Raw genomic sequence first — 18710 nt, 5'->3', positions numbered from 1 at the left:
TCTTGGGTCCCACAGGCTCTTCATGAGATGGGGCTCCAGCAAAATACACTGCTCCACACGGAATGCAGCTTCACATGATGTAGCTATTGGGAAGGGTGGAAAATGCTGTGCAGGAGCAATGTACCCATGAAAACTGCAGCTCTGCAGGTCTTTGCTAGGTCACAGCAAAGCTCAGAGCCACCCTGCTAAGTTTCTTCCATGTCCATAGTGAACTCCTTTTGGCCAACAATCTCTTCTTGGCCCCTCTGGTCCCTTGCTTCTCTTTCCAGAGAAATGCCTCCCCTTCTTCTCAGCAGCCTCCCCCTTAATCAGCAGTTTTCACAAGAGCTTCAGGATCTTCCCCTTCTCTTTTAGCTTCAATCCCATTTCTCCAGCTATCAGGTGATAGTTAATGCAAATATCTTCATAGGTCAAGTCACTTCAGATGCGAGCTGTTGGACATGAGAAGTAACAAGTTGTTGTCAAGTCTGTTCAGTTTCTATGGCAGCAGGAAGAGAGGTTTTTCATTAGGCTCCACTTTTGAGACACTGCCTCCGGAGCTATTCCCAGGCTCTGACAGCCAATGGTCCCCATGCAGCCTGTGGCTTCAGGACCTGCCAGACCCACGGACATGCTGCTGATGGAGCTGGCTGCCAGTCTTTGTCTGCAGGATGGTATGTGCAGCTCTCCAGTCTTGTATCTCAGGAGCTCAGTATGGAGCAGGAGCCTTAGGGCTGAAGTGTTACTGAGGGAGCATGGGGGGAATAGGAAACCTTGGTGAAGACAGCCCAGTAACTGACCTAAATGAACTAACATCTGTCCTCTTTCAAGCAGTCTCATGGGTAGAAGACACTGGCTTCATCCCTATGACCTAAAACCAAAAGAAAAAGATGTGAGAAACCAAACAAGAGATTAAATGCTGCCACTCTGCACAACTTCTGCAGGCCTTCAGGTTCTTCAGGGCTGAAGTGTATAAACAGGAACTTAAAAACCTGGAAGAGCTTTGCAATGGTGGAATAACTTCTGTAACATTTCTCTGTACTAACCCCATACAAGCTCAAGCATGTTGTGTGTCAGGTCACCAGCATGGCTGCTCTGCTAGTACAGACAGAGCCTTATCTGGAAGCAGAATACTCCTGCATAGCTTTTGTTTGGAGGTACCCTCCAAGAGGTGTCGTTTTGAGATTTCCACAGATACAAAGGTGCTGACAGAGCACATCTTTGTGAGACGCAGCCCAATATTCTTGGCTTTAGTCTCAGTCTCATTGCACTGATAGGCCAGAGTAGTTGTTCTCTTGACCAAAACACAAGTTGCCTTTAAGAATCAAGTGGCAATATGCTCTTCTCTCTTTGCATACCAGGGAAAGCCCTTCTGAAGTCTCACAAGGCTGCGTCTGGAGTACATAGTATGGTAGCTGTGCTTGGAGAAGGAGAAGGAGCCTCTGCTAGCATAGGAGGTAGGGTCAGGGAATCAAATGGTGAATACCATTTGCAGGAGCTATAAGGGTCCTGCATCCACAAAATGAAGTTAGATGAGATGACTTGAACCTCTTACACCCTCTCACGTCACCCCAATCTTGCCTAATGATGCTCACTAGTCTCTTCATCAGTGCAAATGACCTGAGCATTAGTTAAGTACACAGGCCAAGAGGTCACAAAGATGCAGTGTCAGTGTCCAGGTCTGACCTGATGCAGCTACTGTCTCTACAAGTGCTTGTAGGGCATCTGAGGCATCCTGGACAAAGAGCTCCCCCTTCACCTCCTTTATGCATTGGCCTTGTCCAAGGTGAAATGCTGCCTGATGGGCAGTGATTCCTATGCCAAAAAGTCATCTTCATAGCCTGGATTTCAAGAAATCATGACTGTTGTTACCTTGCTGCCATTGCCCTACAGGTTACTTCAAATGAGTCAGAGAATGACAGAATAACTGAGGTCAGAAGGATCCTCTGGTGGTTACTGCTTAGCAGCCCAGATCTAAGTAGGTCCGGTTACAGCAAGCTGATCAGGGCCATAATGAGTCTGAATACTTCCAAGGACAGACACAACCACCTCTCTGAGCAGCCTGTGCCACCCTCACAGTGCCGACCTGATGCCTTACATCTAAATTTCCAGTGCTGTCTCTCATGCTTTCACCATGCACCTCCCATAAAGGTCTGGCTTCATATTCCCTATTACCTCCTGTAGGATGCTTGTATCCAAAAAACAGATCTCTCCTTTGTCTTTTTCTCCTACAACTCAATAAACTCAGCTCTCTCACCATCTCCTGGCACGCCATGTGCTCCAGCCATCTTGGTGACCCTTCACCAGGGTCTCTCTAGCCCATCAGTCCCCCAACAGTTGTCTCTATACCAGTGCTCCCATTCCTCCCCCGAGGGAAGGACAGCCTTCCACACGGGTGCAATGAGAAGCACACACAGGAAGGACAGGACTGAGAGTGCCCTTGGTTCCCAGAGCATCCAAGGGCCAGAGCTCAAAACCCAGTGTTGCACCAGCAGGTCAGCAGGGAGGAAGGAGACATCTTGTCGTGAGAGCAGAAGCAGTGCAACAGGGCTTGCAACAGCACAAACTGCCACCTAGACAAGAAAACTTGGGATGGGATTTGAGCAGCTGAGCAGCCGAGCAGCCCCCAAAACTATAAAGCCTATTTTACAGATACAGAAATGAGGAAGAAGGAACTATCTCACAAAAGGCCTTCAAGGACCAGGAGACTTGACCACTGGGCACAGGGCATGCTACCCTTGAGCTGCCTAGGGGAGTACCTCAGAGGGTGTAGAGTGGTTAGGGTCAGGTCACTGTCCTCATACAGGAAGACGGGGCTTATGCTGAGGACGTGCAGTGAATATGTATTTGCAAATGACACAGTGACCCTGCGTTCAGCAAGGATCACCAGGCAAGGGAACTGGGGAATTTAGGAAAAACCCTCCTGCCTGTGGAAGATTTTGCATATAAAAGACAGAACACGAAGGGCTGGGGTGCCTTCACTGATGGCACCACACAGTGTGCAGGGCTGATCTGTCAGAAAGAGCAGAGGTTGCCTCATGCCTCCACAGAGCCTGGTGGCCTGATTTAGCACGGGTGTCCCCTGCACAGCCATGCAATACAGAAGAAACTCACCCTGCACACTGCCCATCAGCTGTGCATGGTGCACAGCCTGCCCACCACACAGGAGCCTGCACAGCAGCAATAGGCTCTGAAGGGGGAGAAACTGTTTCCTCAGCATTTTATTTCAACTAACGCGTTCAGGCTAGTATCACACTGTGCTATTAATGCTGCCCCAGTTTGTAATTCAGCTTTCACGTCGGTTCCATTTTTCTCTTTTTAATAACACTATCTAGCCTTAAATTCTTAAATGTGGGACCTATTTTTCTGTGTGCTGCAGCAGAAAGAGCTAATTTGGTCCTTCTGTGTATAAGCAACAAGACTGTGAAGTGGAATAGAAGGCGATTTTATCTCTGTGTACGTCCTTGGTCAGATTGACACTAGAATACCGCATCCTGCTGAGGTGCCATATTTTAAAGGGGACATCAAAAAAATGGAGCGGGTGAAGAAAAGAGCCATAAAAAATGGTTTGAGAGCTGAAGAAAACCACTTACAGGGAGAGACTTCTAGAGGTCAGCCTCTGTAACTTGTCAGAAAGAAAACCGAGAAGTGATTTGATGATGTGTGTAAGTACATGTGTGGAGAGAAAATATGGGATGCTAAGGGGGTACTAAAAATTTAGTCCAAGAAAGGCACAGAGATAGGCAGTGATGGGCACTGGAGAACACGCTGAGCTGAATCAGAAATGAGGCTCACTTTTAAACCACAAGGATGTTAACCCTCACAAGAAAACTGCAAATTGAATGGTGGGTACTGCATTTCTTGACGTGTTTGAGACAAGTTTGGGTGCTAATTCTGCACCTCAGGGTAAAGGCAGGGGTTCCTGGGGATGGAAATGGAGGTGAGTTTGCCTAAATACAACCTGGGAGGTGACAGAATATGGCTTCACAGAAAAAAAATTCCACATTTCATTTCATATGCCTTTTTTTTCCTGGATGCCCATCACATTCTTGGACAATATCTCTGGGGAGGCAACTCAGACCCTGATGTACTAATACACTGTTAGGAACCAAATGGTCACAAATCCCCCCTCCACTGGGGAGGGATATGGGGAAGGAGAAATGGGGTTCTTAGACACACAAGGGTATGAGGATGGATGCTGTGAGCTGCTTCCATCTGAACACCTTCAGAGCTGTGGAGCTGGGAGAAAAACATCATCATGTCATCAGGGTCCTGAACGGAACTTTTCCCACTGCCTCTGCCAGTGGGTGCCAGCAGCAGCTTCATGAAACAGCTCATAAACTCCTGTCTTCAGTGACAGAAGAGTGGGATAAAGGCTGTAAAGCCCAAACTGTGGCAGCACTCATCCAGACTAGGTCTGGAGGATCCCTTCAGTGCACTGTCCTGCTCACAGGCAGAATTGCTCTTTCACTGCCGTTCACGGGGGACAGCCCCTAGCTCAGACGCACTTCGCTGGGATGGAGTCTCCACAACATTTCCAGGTTTCTTCTGTGGGAATGTTTGTATTCTTTCCCTTGATGTTTAACACAAATATCCCATACATTAACTTGAGCCTGTTTCTCTCTGCCTTACGCACAGTGGACATCAAGATCGATATACCCCCTCTCCCTCGTTACAAATTTTTGGTATGTTTTACTTTATAGATTTTTAAAAGTCTTTTTTAATATTAATTTTTAAAAACAGATTTTAAGAAAACCCTATCAAGTTTTCTGAACACCCTTAAAGTTTTCTTCTTTAAAATATAGTGACCCTCATTATGTGCACTTTCCTTCACAGACCATGTTTCTCTGCACTTCTGCTTCCTGCTGCCTTTCTGTGGAGGCCCTCGGATCCCCCATATTCTCCTAACCACAGCGCCAGGACTGGAGACAGATGCCCAGGGGTTAAGGACAAGAGGCCCTTTCTTCCACCAGGGGAGCAGGATACTGATTCTTCACTCCAGACCGGTGATGCCCTCAGACACCCAGCACTGCTGCTGCTGCTCCAGTTACGTCCCTGTCCTGCACATGTACACTTAATAAATACATCCCCGATTACCTAACTCCTCATTAGTAAACACAGAGCTTTTAAAGGGCTCCTACACGTCTGCATCAGAGCAGCAACACGTCAGAAAGCCGCAAAGAGAAACTTCCAATTAAACTCACTTTGTAAATCATCTGCGGTTTCTAAACAAGCCTGGCGCATACACATTCCTCTTGGGCTTTCGATGTCTGCAGTCAGCACTTTGCACACTAACTCCTGCAGTTGTTTTAATGCTAAAGCTGCTCTGGGCAACAGCCACATGCCCTGCATCCAGCCCCCAGCTATAGCTGCTAGACACACAAATGGAAAGCTGCTGGGCATGTAAAGCAACTATTAAGATACTCTGGTTCAAAAAACTTCCTCAAGTGCTTATGAACCTCAAAAGTAGTTTGAACCCTTTTGCTCCCCGATGATTTCTTGCTCTCTTTCAGGACACATTTCTGCAGATGGCCACACATGGAAGGTTTCTGTTGGCTCTTGGAATCAAGCAGTCTTCAAGAATTAGAGCCTGGCACAGCACTGAATCCCTTCCAGCTGAGCTCTTGTGCTCTGCAGCCCCTGAATGGCTTAAGACATTCCAGTATTTACCAACACGTGAGCAGCACATCCCAAGGAACCCTAAATCAAAGGTGTCATAAGCTCCATGTACACAGCATATAAAAACGCATCTGAGGGATTTGTGTTGGATGAACAAGCGGGTTCTGCACACTCACTAGCTGCCTATTCCTCTCTGTACAGGAAAATTACATGGAAATTCTGAGGCTTAAATAGAAAACAAAGCTTAAATGTAAATTCCTAATGAGTCCTGAGAGACTGGAGGAGATACTGAAACATTTGTTTCATGGCTAAACCCAGGACAATGCTGAACTCAGTCTGAAGGAAAAAAAAGAATTTGTCTCCAGGTAAAATTGATTGTGAAAAGCAGAGCTTCCCGGAGATGCTTTGTGCCACGTAGTTACAGCAGCTGGAAATCCCTGGTGGGAGCAGAAATCCTTCAGGAAGCTGAGCCAGGAGATACGTTGCTGTCTGTCTTTGGGAGCAAATAGAAATGGTCCCAGCCTTGTCTTCACAAAGAGCAGGCAAGGCCTGCCCCACTACCTGCATCCTGCAGTGCCCCAGTTCTAGGATTTGGTTTTACTATGTGTTAGCAAAAGTCACTAGCTATGAGAAACCATGATTTGACAACCAATCATAGAATCACAGAATCACAGAATGGTTTGGGTTGGAAGGGACTTTAAAAATCATCCAGTTCCAACCCCCTGCCATGCGCAGGGACACCTTCCTCTAGACCAGGTTGCTTAAAACCCTGTCCAACCTGCCCTTGAAAAACACATATAAACTGTGAACCTGTTGTCCCAGAGCATAAATCACAGTCAGAGCATGCCCATCATCTCCCTTTTAGTGCACTTGGTATAAGCAACAATACTGCCAATCACCTTCTCCAGGAGCTCCCTCAGCCCCATGCAGGGTAGATCAGCTGGAAGGGAGCCACTGTGGACTGCCAGAACTCCCACGAGCAGTCCCAGCAGAGCAACATGACAGAAAACACACAAAACAGCCCCAAACCCTGAGGAGCAAAAGTACAATAGCTTTATTCCCACCTTGGCTGTAAAACCACCACCAGACATGAAGGCTATCTATCTGTTGAACAGACTCAGTCTAAGAGGATTCATTTTTTGCGTAATAGGGTTTCTGGTGCCAAGCAATTAATGGCTCCCGTTGGGAGGCTGCAGCTCGGTTTTGCTTCTGGACAGCTCAAGAGGAAGGAGCATGCCCTGGAGAAACATGTACCAGCAGGGTCCTTCACAGAGCAGCTGGTTACTAGTGACAGTGGGGACCTGAGTGCAAGCACTAGGATAACCTGGGCCTGGCTGGGCTCCATGCATAGACAGGAGAAAAGCAGAGACGGGGAACTGTCAGAAAGTAGATGTGATCCATCCTGTCATTCCACACTCAAACTCATCTCTGGTTACTGGTGGCCATGCTACCTACCCCTGGAACTTGTTAGGTGGTCCCAGATCTCTTCTTCCCCATTTTCTGGGCAGCATCCAAACATCCTCAGAAATGCTACGGTCTCAAACCATGTGGGTGCACCCAGCTGCATCCCCTGTGAACAGAATCATAGAATCATAGAATCACAGACTGGTTTGGGCTGGAAAGGACCTTAAGATCACCAAGTTCCAACCCCACTGCCATGGGCAGGGACACCTCACACTAAACCATGCGACCCAAGGCTTCGTCCAACCTGGCCTTGAACACCACCAGGGACGGGGCATTTACCACTTCTTTGTGCAACTCATTCCAGTGCCTCACCACCCTTACAGTAAAGAACTTCCTCCTTATATCTAACCTGAACTTCCCTGTTTAAGTTTTAACCCATTACCCCTTGTCCTATCACTACAGTCCCTAATGAAGAGTCCCTCTCCAGCATCCTTGCAGGCCCCCTTCAGATACTGTAAGGCTGCTATGAGGTTCTCTGCTATGAGAGAATCTCCAAATCTCTTCTTTTGCTGGAGAGCTACCACACCTTCCCTCCCTTCCCTGTGTATCCCACCACCCACAATCATCTCAGTTGTCTAATGAGCCCTAGTTGCTGTGCAACAGCAATTCACCTAAGCCTTCTGCCCTCCTGTAGATCATACAACCAACTGCTTGGTTCATTTGTTTGCTTACAGCAACATACCATGATGGCAATTTCTTTCTTTCTTTGCCTTACCAGGTAACTTGCTGTGTGCAGCTTATGGACCCATCGTGCACACTGCTGGTGATCTGATTAAAATAAAACAGACTCAGGTGGAAAGAAAGGTTGCTGAAGAGGATCCCCTTATAAAAGAGACTGAAGGAGATTGTACAGTCAAACAAAACACAACAAGGTGTTGCTTTATATGATGATCCTATAAAAACATTCAGGCATGCAGGGTGAATATCAAGGAGTAAGAACTATTTGTTAGAAGATGACATTAGCACAAGATCAGATGGATACAAATCAAATATGAACTTATTTAGGTTGGAAACTAGTAGAAAGTTTCCAAATAATCTGTGAGAACACAAAACATGTGGATATGCCACAGAGCTGGAAAAGGCCTCTTGGGTCACTGGCTGCAGGAGGCTTCATTCCATCTTCAAACTGACTAGTTTTTCATTTGGTCCTTTGTTTTAAAGTAAGTCTCCTGCTTTTCTCCCACCCACAACTGCATTTCATACCCGGGGGAGTGTTTTTCCCTCTCCTCACCACTGTCCGGGCCGGGTGGGCACACAGGGACTCAGCCCAGCCTGCTGTCCTGCCCCATGCCACCTCACCTCCTCCTCCAGCATCTTCCCAGCCAAGCTGCTTGCTCTCACACACTTTGCTTGGGATTGTGCCTTGCCAAAGCACAGCTGCCTTGGCGGGTGAAGGAGGTGAGTGTGGATGGGGCACCAGGCGTTTGCTTAAGCTGGGCAGGTTCCAGTTTAAATAAATCAGTGTTCCCAGGATCTTGAAAGGGAGGCTGACCTGGCACTGCTGCTGGTGTGCTGCGAGACCCTGCCCTGCTTCTGCCAGGCTGAGGCTTGTGGATCCATCCTGCAGGGAAGGAGCACGTGGATTGCAGCTCCTCAGTGAGGGGGAAGGAGCCAGTCCCCAGTACCGTGGTAGGAATGTCTAATTAGGTACAACAGAGGGATAGATATACATACTCAGGGACCTTTCTGCACAAGCATAAATTAAGGAAAGCCAAATATTTATTTTAAATGGCTGTGCCATATGCTGATGAAATGCTAATCTGCACAGAAAAAAACACACTGTAAATAAACTCCCCAGCAGTACCTCACATCCACCGAGCTGCATCTTTCTGAACAACCTAACAAGGAGAAAATAAAATCAACTGCATCCATTATAGACTCCCTTCCCTAAGAAGCTCAGGCAAAGCTTGGGATGACATGGGCCAGTGCTTTCTGAACTATCATCTCCAGACCCCAGGAGTGCCTGTTAAGGGCCTGCAGAAGGTATTTAAGAAAACCAAAGTTGTGTTTAATTCACAGCATGGGGATTTTCAGCCTTGGTATAAAAAAATGCTAGAGGCTGCAAATGGAAAGCAACTGAAAGACAGTGTGCTTTAGGATCAAGAGGTAGGAGTCAGCGGGATAGCTCTGTCTCCCCTACTAATCCCAGGACCTTGGGTGAGTGGCTTTGCTTCGACCTCTCTCGTCATCTTTCTACTACCTCAACTCCCCATGAGCATTTGCAGCATTTCTTCTTGTGCTCGGAAATGGTACCCAGCACAACAAAGCCCATCACTATTAGCATCCCCTTATTCTTCTAGGCCCCCAAAAACACTATGGGTTCTTCAAACATCCTGAAGTTTGAAGACATTTTAAGATGGGAAGTAAGCTATTAGTAAGATTTGATTACCTAAAAGGCAGGTTTTGTGGTGGCCCGGGGGAAAGGCATGTTTCTAAGCAGCAAGGCTGGCTGATGAAACCTGTTGGCACTGCCTGAGGCTGGCTTCCTTTGCTCACTGAGCTACTGCCACCCTCTTGCATGCATTTGCCTCGCTGGCAAAGATGCAAAGACCAACATTTCTATCAACATGTATATTGCAGTACTGTCAGTAACTCCTTAAGGTTACTCCCTTTTTCCTCTTGGTTAGATTTATAAACCCTGTGCAGAGTTGCTATGGTTTCTGTTACTGCCAGTCCAATTGGCATTCAGTGCAGCTCCTCTCACCTTCACCATTTGGGTGACCTTTCCTTCACAAGGAAGATCTCACGCCATCAGCCCGTTCAATTAGATGTCACACCACAAGCTGCGCAAGAACACCAACCGCTAAGCAAAAAGGAGCTCTGTGGAACCAATTCATCTGCAAAGGCTGGCTGAGAGATGGATAAACAATGGTAATTATTTCAAAATAAATTGGAAGCAGAAAGCACAAGCCAGCTGTGTAACTGCTGGACAAAAAGGAAAGACACAAACAGAAGAAATTTCAGATCTCAACGTCTGGGGTGCTCTGGTATCTTCCTCTAAGCAAATATTTTTCCACCTTTCCCTCTCTCCAAAGTTAAGTTCAAAAAACTCTTACTTCCAAGACAGTTTCTTTCGCATCACAACTTCTGTAAAGGAATGCTCATGGATGGGAGACACAGTTGTAAACTGGCAGTAAGAATTTCTCTCTTTGCCAAATTAATATTCTCAATATTGTATTTAAATGACTTTGCACACAGCCACACTGCTTACTGTACAGCCAGACAGGCAAGTGGGATACATGCTGCTTTCCTCTTCAAGTAAGCATGCTGGGAATGGGCTCAACAGCTTCATGTACCAATCAGATCATGCCTAAGCCAGGCACTGAACACAAGCCCCATGGTTTCCCCGTAACTCCGAGAAAAATGTTTCTACTATAGTAAAGAAGTCACAAACACAAAAGACAGAAAATCGAGCTTGGACACGCTATGATCCTACTCTACCAAGCAGTAGGAATGGGAACATCCCCACACCTTGCCTCTTTATAACAAAGCCAGAACTTTTCTTGTGGCACTTCCTTGGCTGTTAAGTGTTCCTGCATCTGGCAACCAGGCTAGCCAAGATATCTCATCCCATATGCTTGTAATGCTAGCTGGGGCCTTCTAAAGAAGACGGAAAGTTGCCTGGATCTTTCCAAGACACCTATGTGCAGACATCAGTATGAGCATGGCACTTCAGCTGATCAAAAGACAGCTCTGTATTGCACAAAAGGAGTTGCTCTCTTAGAGGCACTGAATGACCATGTGCGTGGTAACTGGGTCAGAAGAACAGGTCACAACCAGCATACAAAAGCAGGCTGGCTTTGAAAGCAGACAGGGTCAAATGCCCCTGTGCTGCGAGAGGTGGGAACATCACTTGCTGCTGTAGGTCTCTTAGCTAAGGGCTGTGTGGAATTTGGGCTCTGAAATAAAGGTGATTGAGGCATCCATAGCCATGGCCAAGCTTTCACACAGTGCTGCCACAAAACACTTAACCTGAGCAGGGAAAGACCACCATGTGCCACATGCTGTGAGCTGTAGCATCTCTCTGCTGTCATCAACATGGGTGTCTTTATGCAATGTGCTTTATTCCATCAGAGAGCTACTGAGCCTATTCTTGCTCAGCGTGGCTGCAGTCTGCACCTACAGCGTTGCTCAGTGGGCATCTCACCCACTTTATACCAGCATGTTGCTCCAGCATTCCCAGGCTCCTGGCTTGCTCCATGGCAGCACAGCGCCACTGTGCATCAGATACTTACCTGTCACTACAGATCCACCCAAAATCTGTCCACAGTCTGATTCCAGGTGACTTACTCCTAAAACAGACAAAATCTTTTTCACTGTTTCCTCTGCTGCTTCCACCTCCTTCTGCCTGGATTGCACAACTATGTCTTTGCTCACTGTATGAAGGACGTCTTTACAGCACACAAGCCCTTTCATCTTTACCATGATCAGAACAAGCCAGTGCACCTTTGCTAGTTCACAGTCTCCTTTAAACTGGGGTGAGCTGAACTTTCTAGGCAAAGATTTGACCTCTCCTGAAATCCCCTGATCAGCAATTTCCCTTGCTTGCTCTTTCATGTTTGAAGCATTATGAAACACTGGAAAGGACACGTCTTCATAAGGAAGTTAGTGAGAAAATTCAAATAATCAACTCAGTCCCAGGAGACCTGGGGTCTCTTTCCAAGTTTGAAAGCTCCTTCTTAACAGAAGTTTTGCTCTTGAAAGTCTTCTGGTTAGCAGGCAGCTGATGATATGGCTTCTCTGGAGCCCGATTATACTTCCAGCCTAGGGGCAAGTAATAAAAAATCTTGCCTGGCTCTGTGAGGTCTGAATCAGGTGCTAACACTGAACATCTGCTGGGGCCTCTGCCCTCCTCTTCCCCACCCTGCTTCTCTGTGCTGGGCATTGAAGCATTCTCCATTTTATAGCTTGTGGCAATGAAAGGCCAATTGAAGAGGGAAAACATTACTGACAGCATTATCCAACAAATCCAGACTCTGCTTTAACTGCTCTCCATACAGGACTTCGGCAAGTTCACCACTGCCAGGACATGCTGAAAAGATCTGCATTGTATGGCAGCCTTTGAAACAGTTACCAGCAAACATTCACAGTCCTACCCAAGAGAGACAAACAGACTACACATACATTTATTACTTCATACAACCAGACTGCTTGCTGCACAAAAATTAACAGTGCCACCCAAGAGGATGTTTAGAGAGACACTTAAACACAGCTTTAAAACATGGGGTTTATGTAATTTAGGTACAAACTACAGAGGCACCACACGTGTGCGTATATATACACATACACACATGTGCATTTGCATCTCCATACACATACAGACACAGACAGAACAGATTGTCACAGCAGGTTGTGGTACGTTCATACACTGCTCTTTGAGGAATCCAACATCCCTGCATGAGGGTTTCCACCACTGGGAAACAAACCAGGGCCTTGAGTTGCTGCCCCTGTTGGTCTGACCTTCCTTCCCTTGCTGCACCCCAGTGCTGGCTCCCCTCTTGAGTTAATAACCCAGTCTCCAAGCCCATCTAGGTTAAGTGCACCACTGGGACTTGGTAAAGATACGAGTCAGATCCCTGCTCTGGAAAGCCTCGGCAGGGAAGGGATGGTCTCTGTATTCTGGGATGCCTGATCTAGCAGGGCCCAGGTGTAATGCTCAAGTACAGCCGTCGTACATCTAAACATCTACAGCCTGGAAACTTAAAATTTTCCTGCTCTGCAGCAGTAACGGATGAATTGACCTGTACAGGAAAAGCGTATTTGGATAGAAATCATGACCTTTGCAGAAAAAGACTGCAGCACCTGAATGACTGCTACTAGAGGGAATGCCCATTACAGTGAATTTTGCTTAACATCCAAGAGGGGAGTTTAATGCCTTAAGGTAGAAGGTTCATCAAAGAGCTGAGGAATGAAATAGTTGATAAATGCTGTGCTTTCATCAGCAGGAAGGGCACTGCTGCTTGCAGCACAAAAAGTGAGAAAACTGGTACTTGAACTTTCCTAAGATGTAACTGCTGGATCCCAGGCACTGCTCATGGGCTGCCAAACAGGGCAAATTCTTGGCATTCATGTCTATTCCCTTCTAGATCTTGCTTGTGTAGAGTAAGCACCTCAGGCAGCAGTGGCCTTTCTAGTGTTAGACCCTGAAGAGCTATTCTGGTACTGGCCACAAAAGATTCACTTAGCTTTACTATTTCTACTGCAGTAAAACAAACAATCAAACACAGAGTATCAGCTGCAGCCTCCAGCTTTCATATGGAAGATATGTCAGGCTGCAGCAATGTTTTCAAAGCTTTTCTCTATATAGGTCCAGTCATTCCCTGGGAGGAAGAGACTAGCCCTGGTAAGAATTTGTCCAAAAATTACAGAGTCAACACAGCTTTTGTTTGCTCATCTTCCAGTGCACAGAGAACTGTTCCTTTCAGTTTAACAGCCACAGGTACTGTGAATCCCAAGGGCTTTGCTGTGCATTTAGTGCAAACTGGTCAGGAAAGAAGCTCTTATTCTCCTTGTAGGTGACAAGGAAAAAGCTGGTGTCCCTTCTGCACTAACATGATGTGTAACAGGGCCTAACATTAGACAGCAGAGATACTCTGTCCTTGGAAAGATGTGAACAGTAGATGTGTCCCAACCAGTCTGGGGCCCCAGAAGATATTTTTCTGGAGTGCCACACTGAAACACGCTTCTAAAGCCCTGACTAAGTTTCATGTCAGATATAAAACTGACAGAACCGCCATGCTGTTTCTACATGCAAACTGGGGCAGCCCTTTATAAGACAGGATCAGAGATGTGGTCTTCACATAGAAAGAAGGAAAGAAAAAGGAGTATTGAGAGACAAAGCAGCAATGGTAAACAGCTTCGAAAGTCGCTTGTGTAATCAGATAGATGCTGCAGACCTGTCAGGCACATACCCTGATAGTCCTTGTTACTGAACAGTAAACACATTTGAGCAGCGTTTGCCTTAGTGGTTCACATGTCATAGCCCAAGAGACCAGTGTGCTCAATTACTGGCATTATTGGGAACTTCCAAGAACTAGCAACAAGGAGCAAACAAGGATATACTCCCATTCAAGAGGAGGTGCTGTCTCACGCCAGTTTGCCACATCTGGCTATGCCACTAGGAGTCTCAGCAGAGAGCCAAAGGGCAGAGTACCTACCAAACTGCACAGCAACTCAAATCCAAGATATTTCAGGTCTACCTTGCAAAATCACAAAAAAAAAAAAAAAAAGAGCACTTGCATATTCCTCTGTAAATCTGACCTCCTTCTCATTCCTATCACTGGAAACCTTCATATATCAGACTCGCAGCCCAAGTCTGTGAAAAGCTCATATAGTCAGCATGACAGCTATACTCTAGAAAGAGTATTTCTCATGCTATTTTATAATCCAACCCTTCTTACTCCTGCACTTGTCCAAGGGAAAGGAAGAAACAGGTAAGCACACAAATGAGATTGTACAGATTATTTTCCCCATAATCAATAACATTTACACATGTTTAAGAAATCGTCATTAAAAATATTAAGCATGAACTGATCTACGACATGAACAGGTACAAACCCCATTGCCTAGTAAAGCTAGGAAAGAGTTCATGTCTAATCAGAAGTGGTAGTCCACAACAAGAAGTTTTACAGACAGCCTTGATATTAGTGTCGTTACTGTATTAAACTCTTGGTACTTAAATAATAATAATAGTTATAATATCTAGACAGCACAAAGGATGATACATAAGCATAAAAGTGCAAGACATAACTTTAGTCAAAGTGCCTACTGGTCAAACTGGTAATAACTATTTTCAGAGATCAAGCATAAACCAGACTGAGAGCAATCATTTTCCTCTCATTTCCATCAGAAGTTGTCACAGGTAACATCAATCCATCCTGAAGTGACATCAGTTCCAAACGGGTATACATGAGAGGAGAGCCAAGCCCACATCTTGATGGAAAGCTGATCCTCATTTCCTCTTGTGTAATGCCAATTAATCCACAGATTTTGCTCTGAATATCCGAGCAGAGAGAGAACAGTTAACTTCAATGCCACATTCTATGGAGGCAGAGTCAGCAGCTTAACAGAAATGTAGCACTTAAGAGCAGGGGGTATAGCAAGCCCTTGTTAGCTCCTCTGGAGTCACATCCCCCAGCTGATTTATTGATTCCAGCCATAAAAGATGACTATGAGGAGGTTAAGTAACACTTCTCTTCATTGGAAAAATAAAAAGATTATCCTCACAAGTATAATTTTTCCCTTCCTGTTTGTCTTATTTTACTGTTTCAGAGATAAAACATTTTTTACAATATCAGCTTGTACTGTGTTCACTCCCTTTAAAGGCAAATGGATTTTAAAAGATCATGTCACCATAAAGCTGTGGGATGGGGGCAGAGGTAAACCTTTTATTAAACCTGTAAAAGATTTCTAACTCATTTTGCAAGGTAAAACAACAAAACCCATAAAACTCTAGCAATGGAGATCTGTCACTGAGATTAAGCAGATCCAAACTCCACCATCCATTTTTCATACTTCTCCAGGTCTGCAGCAGAAACAGATTTGGAGATTTTCTTCAGAGCCAACTCAAAGTCCCCGTTGGTAACCGGCATTTGAAGCTCCTCTTTAGAAAGTGCACGAATCTCTTCTGGAGTTAAGCCGTTAATACGTCGTCTCATTGCCATTAAAGAGGCATCCCTGGAAATACAGGACAATGTATGGGAGCTAACTGCTAGCAGCATGTGCTGTAAGCCTATGAATTTTGATTGTATTCTCTTGCTAGAAACCACTGGCAGAAACACTTAAGAGAGCATTTATTTACCCTACAAGATGCAGTTCACATCTTTCTTAGCTTCCATCTTCCCAGATCACTACATTAATTCAACGTAAAGAATGCATTGGCACCAAAACCCACTTAAGCATATGGTAAATGTGCAGAGATAATTAAAACTATAAAACTGAAAACCTTTTACAATGATTCATAGAGATAAAATTTTACAACTTCAGCGCAGGAAAGGGCAGGGTGGGAGCAGAACTGCTCTCCGAGACTTTCAGACTTCTTGTTTTTTTCAAACTTGCCTGGATTTTGCATCCCCATCCTCTTAATTTCAACCCTTTTCTCACTATGTATCTCAAAAGTGTAACCCAGTTGTTACCTGCTTGTGCATAGCACGTGGACCTGCAAAGGGCAGTGCAGGAGGCATGAGACACGAGCATCATGTGGTCCCGCAAGGCTGAGGTCATAAGCGCCTATGGCTCCTCATGCTCTGCCTACTCTGTGACTCCTCCCCAGCTTGGATGCTGCCAGCGTGGCCCACTGGCATGGAAAGTACTGATCATTTCTCACACCATGGCCCACATACAGCCTGAAATTACATCTTCTCTTTCCCCAGGTTTTTCCCAGCAAGGGATAACACAGGCCTCAGGGAGAACAGGTAATTTAACTACTGCACTGTGTGACACACACCAAATTTTCAAAACCATGGAGTCATTTTACAATTTCAACAAAGCAGCAGGGGACATATAAAAACACCCCAAGCCACGTTCTTAAAGGATCAGTTTCTGTTGGCAGGAATCCTAACTTTATAAGGGACAGAGACTTCCTTCCGATAAGTTTTTTCAAATCCCTGCCCTACACCAGGAAAGACTTATTTATCAAAAAATGAAACAATTTGTGGGAACAGGATAGAATTAAATTAGATAGAATTAGGATAGAAATTTCCTTAAGACTTAAGACTCCTGTTCCCCCTTAAGGGAACAGGATAGAATTAAATCCAGTACTAATGCTATAAATTATCTGTATCATCCTTGCACATAGAAGATTCAAACAGAAACCAAGACTCTGCTGCTCTGGGGGTTGTCCAAACATACAGCATATAGAAGCCCCACACAAGTATTCTGTGAAACGTTCCTTTGCATCACAAAATACTAGCTCTTAAACTCATGGGATTTAAAAGCAAACAAATAAAATGAAATAGATCCAAACCTGTTGTGCACTACATAACAAATGCAGTAAATGCAGCCAACAAGATTTGCTCAGAGAATTTTTTTGTGTTTGGATCCAAGAATACTTAACCACATCTTGCAGAAAGACTCCACAGTCTTTAGACCACTCCACACGACAGGAACACACGGTTCCAGTACTGGGCCTCAAACACAGTCACTGTTAGCTTCACCTGCAGTGGGTATTACCTTTTATGACACAATGCAAACAATGACTTTCCATGTAGTTTTATTTGCAAAATAAGGGGAATGAGATACCTGCAAACATTAGTGATGTCAGCACCGGAATAGCCTTCAATCTTCCCAGCAATTTCTTCAAGGCTGATATCAGGATCTAGCTCTACTTCCCGAAGATTAATCTTAAGTAGTTCTGCTCTGCCTTTTGCTACAATATAAAAACACTTCTTTGAAGACTTGCAGGAGTAACATTAAAAAATATACAAACACAACTAAGGTTTTTCGTAATAAGCACAAACAAAAGGATTTAGTATGAGAAAATGAAAGAGACAGAACAAATCACAGTAAAGTGTACAATCAAATACTATAAAGTTTATGGTTAAAAGCAGTATATTAAACCAGCATGCTCTAGAGAGATTTGCCAAAGTCCTATGTCACTAAAAATGTCTGTTACGTCTCAGATGACGAAGCATTTGGTCATATACTACCCAAACGCACAAAAGCACAATCCTACAAATGTCCGCTACTTCTCACATCCCTTTGGATTCACTTGCTGCTCAGGTGTTTGATGGCATATTATTCACACAGTTCCATTAGAACCACAATGAGAATTCTATTAACAGAGCTTCAGACAGCATAAACCCCCTAACAAGAGGCTGAACTATAAGCATATGTTTAAGCACTTTACCCAGTTGGGACCCAAGAAAGCTGCTGAAGCCTGATAGAAAACAGATACATTAATACAGTAAACATATATTAATATATTTACAATACAAGTGTCCTGGTATTCCACTACCAGACCTAGATGAACTGTGCATGCCTGGATAACTGGCTGGGTAAATGAGCACTTATGCAGCCAATTAACCATTTTCTTGTAGAGTGCATGTGCACATGTGCATTTGGGGACAGATGTTAAGCAACAACCTAGGCTTGTAAGATGGAATTCACATCTGACAGCTTAGGCCTCAGTGTTACTCTTCACAAGGGTGGTAAAGAAGAGAACAAACGCTCTCCTGGCATCTTTATTTCCACAGTGACCAATTTTTATGACCTAGAAAAGAAGACAGTCACAAAAGAGGAAGTAGCAGTAGGAAAGGCTAAAAGTCTTAAGGAAATTTCCACGTTTTATTTTTTATTTCTTTTAATTGAGGGGGTATATCAAAGAAATTAGAAAGCTTGTCTAAAGCTGCTGGTTTTGTGTGCTTTGCAGAGCTGTCAGTAATACAGTCATCAATCACACACAACTGGCACTAGCTATAAAATGGAGATTTGTTATTTACAGAGCACAGTGTACATATGGCATACCTGCAGAGAGCACCCTGTATCAAAGAGCATTCTTCTAATCTTTGCTATGGGGCTAAGCAAGTCTTTGCAGTATTTTGAAAATTAAACACAGCAGATTATATACTTTCATCAAATTCCACAATATACAAGTGTATATATATCATATCACTTTTTCAATTACAATGCCTGACCAGATCAGATCACAC

General features: G+C 44.8%; 1 protein-coding gene across 1 annotated transcript in view; it reads right to left on the bottom strand.

Annotated features, from left to right (window-relative positions):
* Nucleotides 1–12164: 12164 nt before the first annotated feature.
* KATNAL1 (katanin catalytic subunit A1 like 1) overlaps nucleotides 12165–18710 on the bottom strand; it is a 34585-nt gene continuing 28039 nt past the window's right edge. The window contains exons 10-11 of the mRNA XM_061457563.1: nucleotides 17302–17428; nucleotides 12165–15738 (exon numbers count right to left, since the gene is read on the bottom strand). Of these exons, the coding sequence (XP_061313547.1) occupies nucleotides 15540–15738; nucleotides 17302–17428 (326 nt within the window). The 3' untranslated portion in view covers nucleotides 12165–15539. The remainder of the gene's footprint in view (nucleotides 15739–17301; nucleotides 17429–18710) is intronic.

Source organism: Pezoporus flaviventris, unplaced genomic scaffold (genome assembly GCF_033815535.1).
Source record: "Pezoporus flaviventris isolate CSIRO_AGI_PZ_B2104156 unplaced genomic scaffold, CSIRO_AGI_Pfla_v1 ptg000025l, whole genome shotgun sequence".
NCBI classification, from domain to species: Eukaryota; Metazoa; Chordata; class Aves; order Psittaciformes; family Psittacidae; genus Pezoporus; species Pezoporus flaviventris.
The sequence above is the reverse complement of the archived record's forward strand: the minus strand, read 5'-3'. Positions and strand labels throughout refer to the sequence as shown.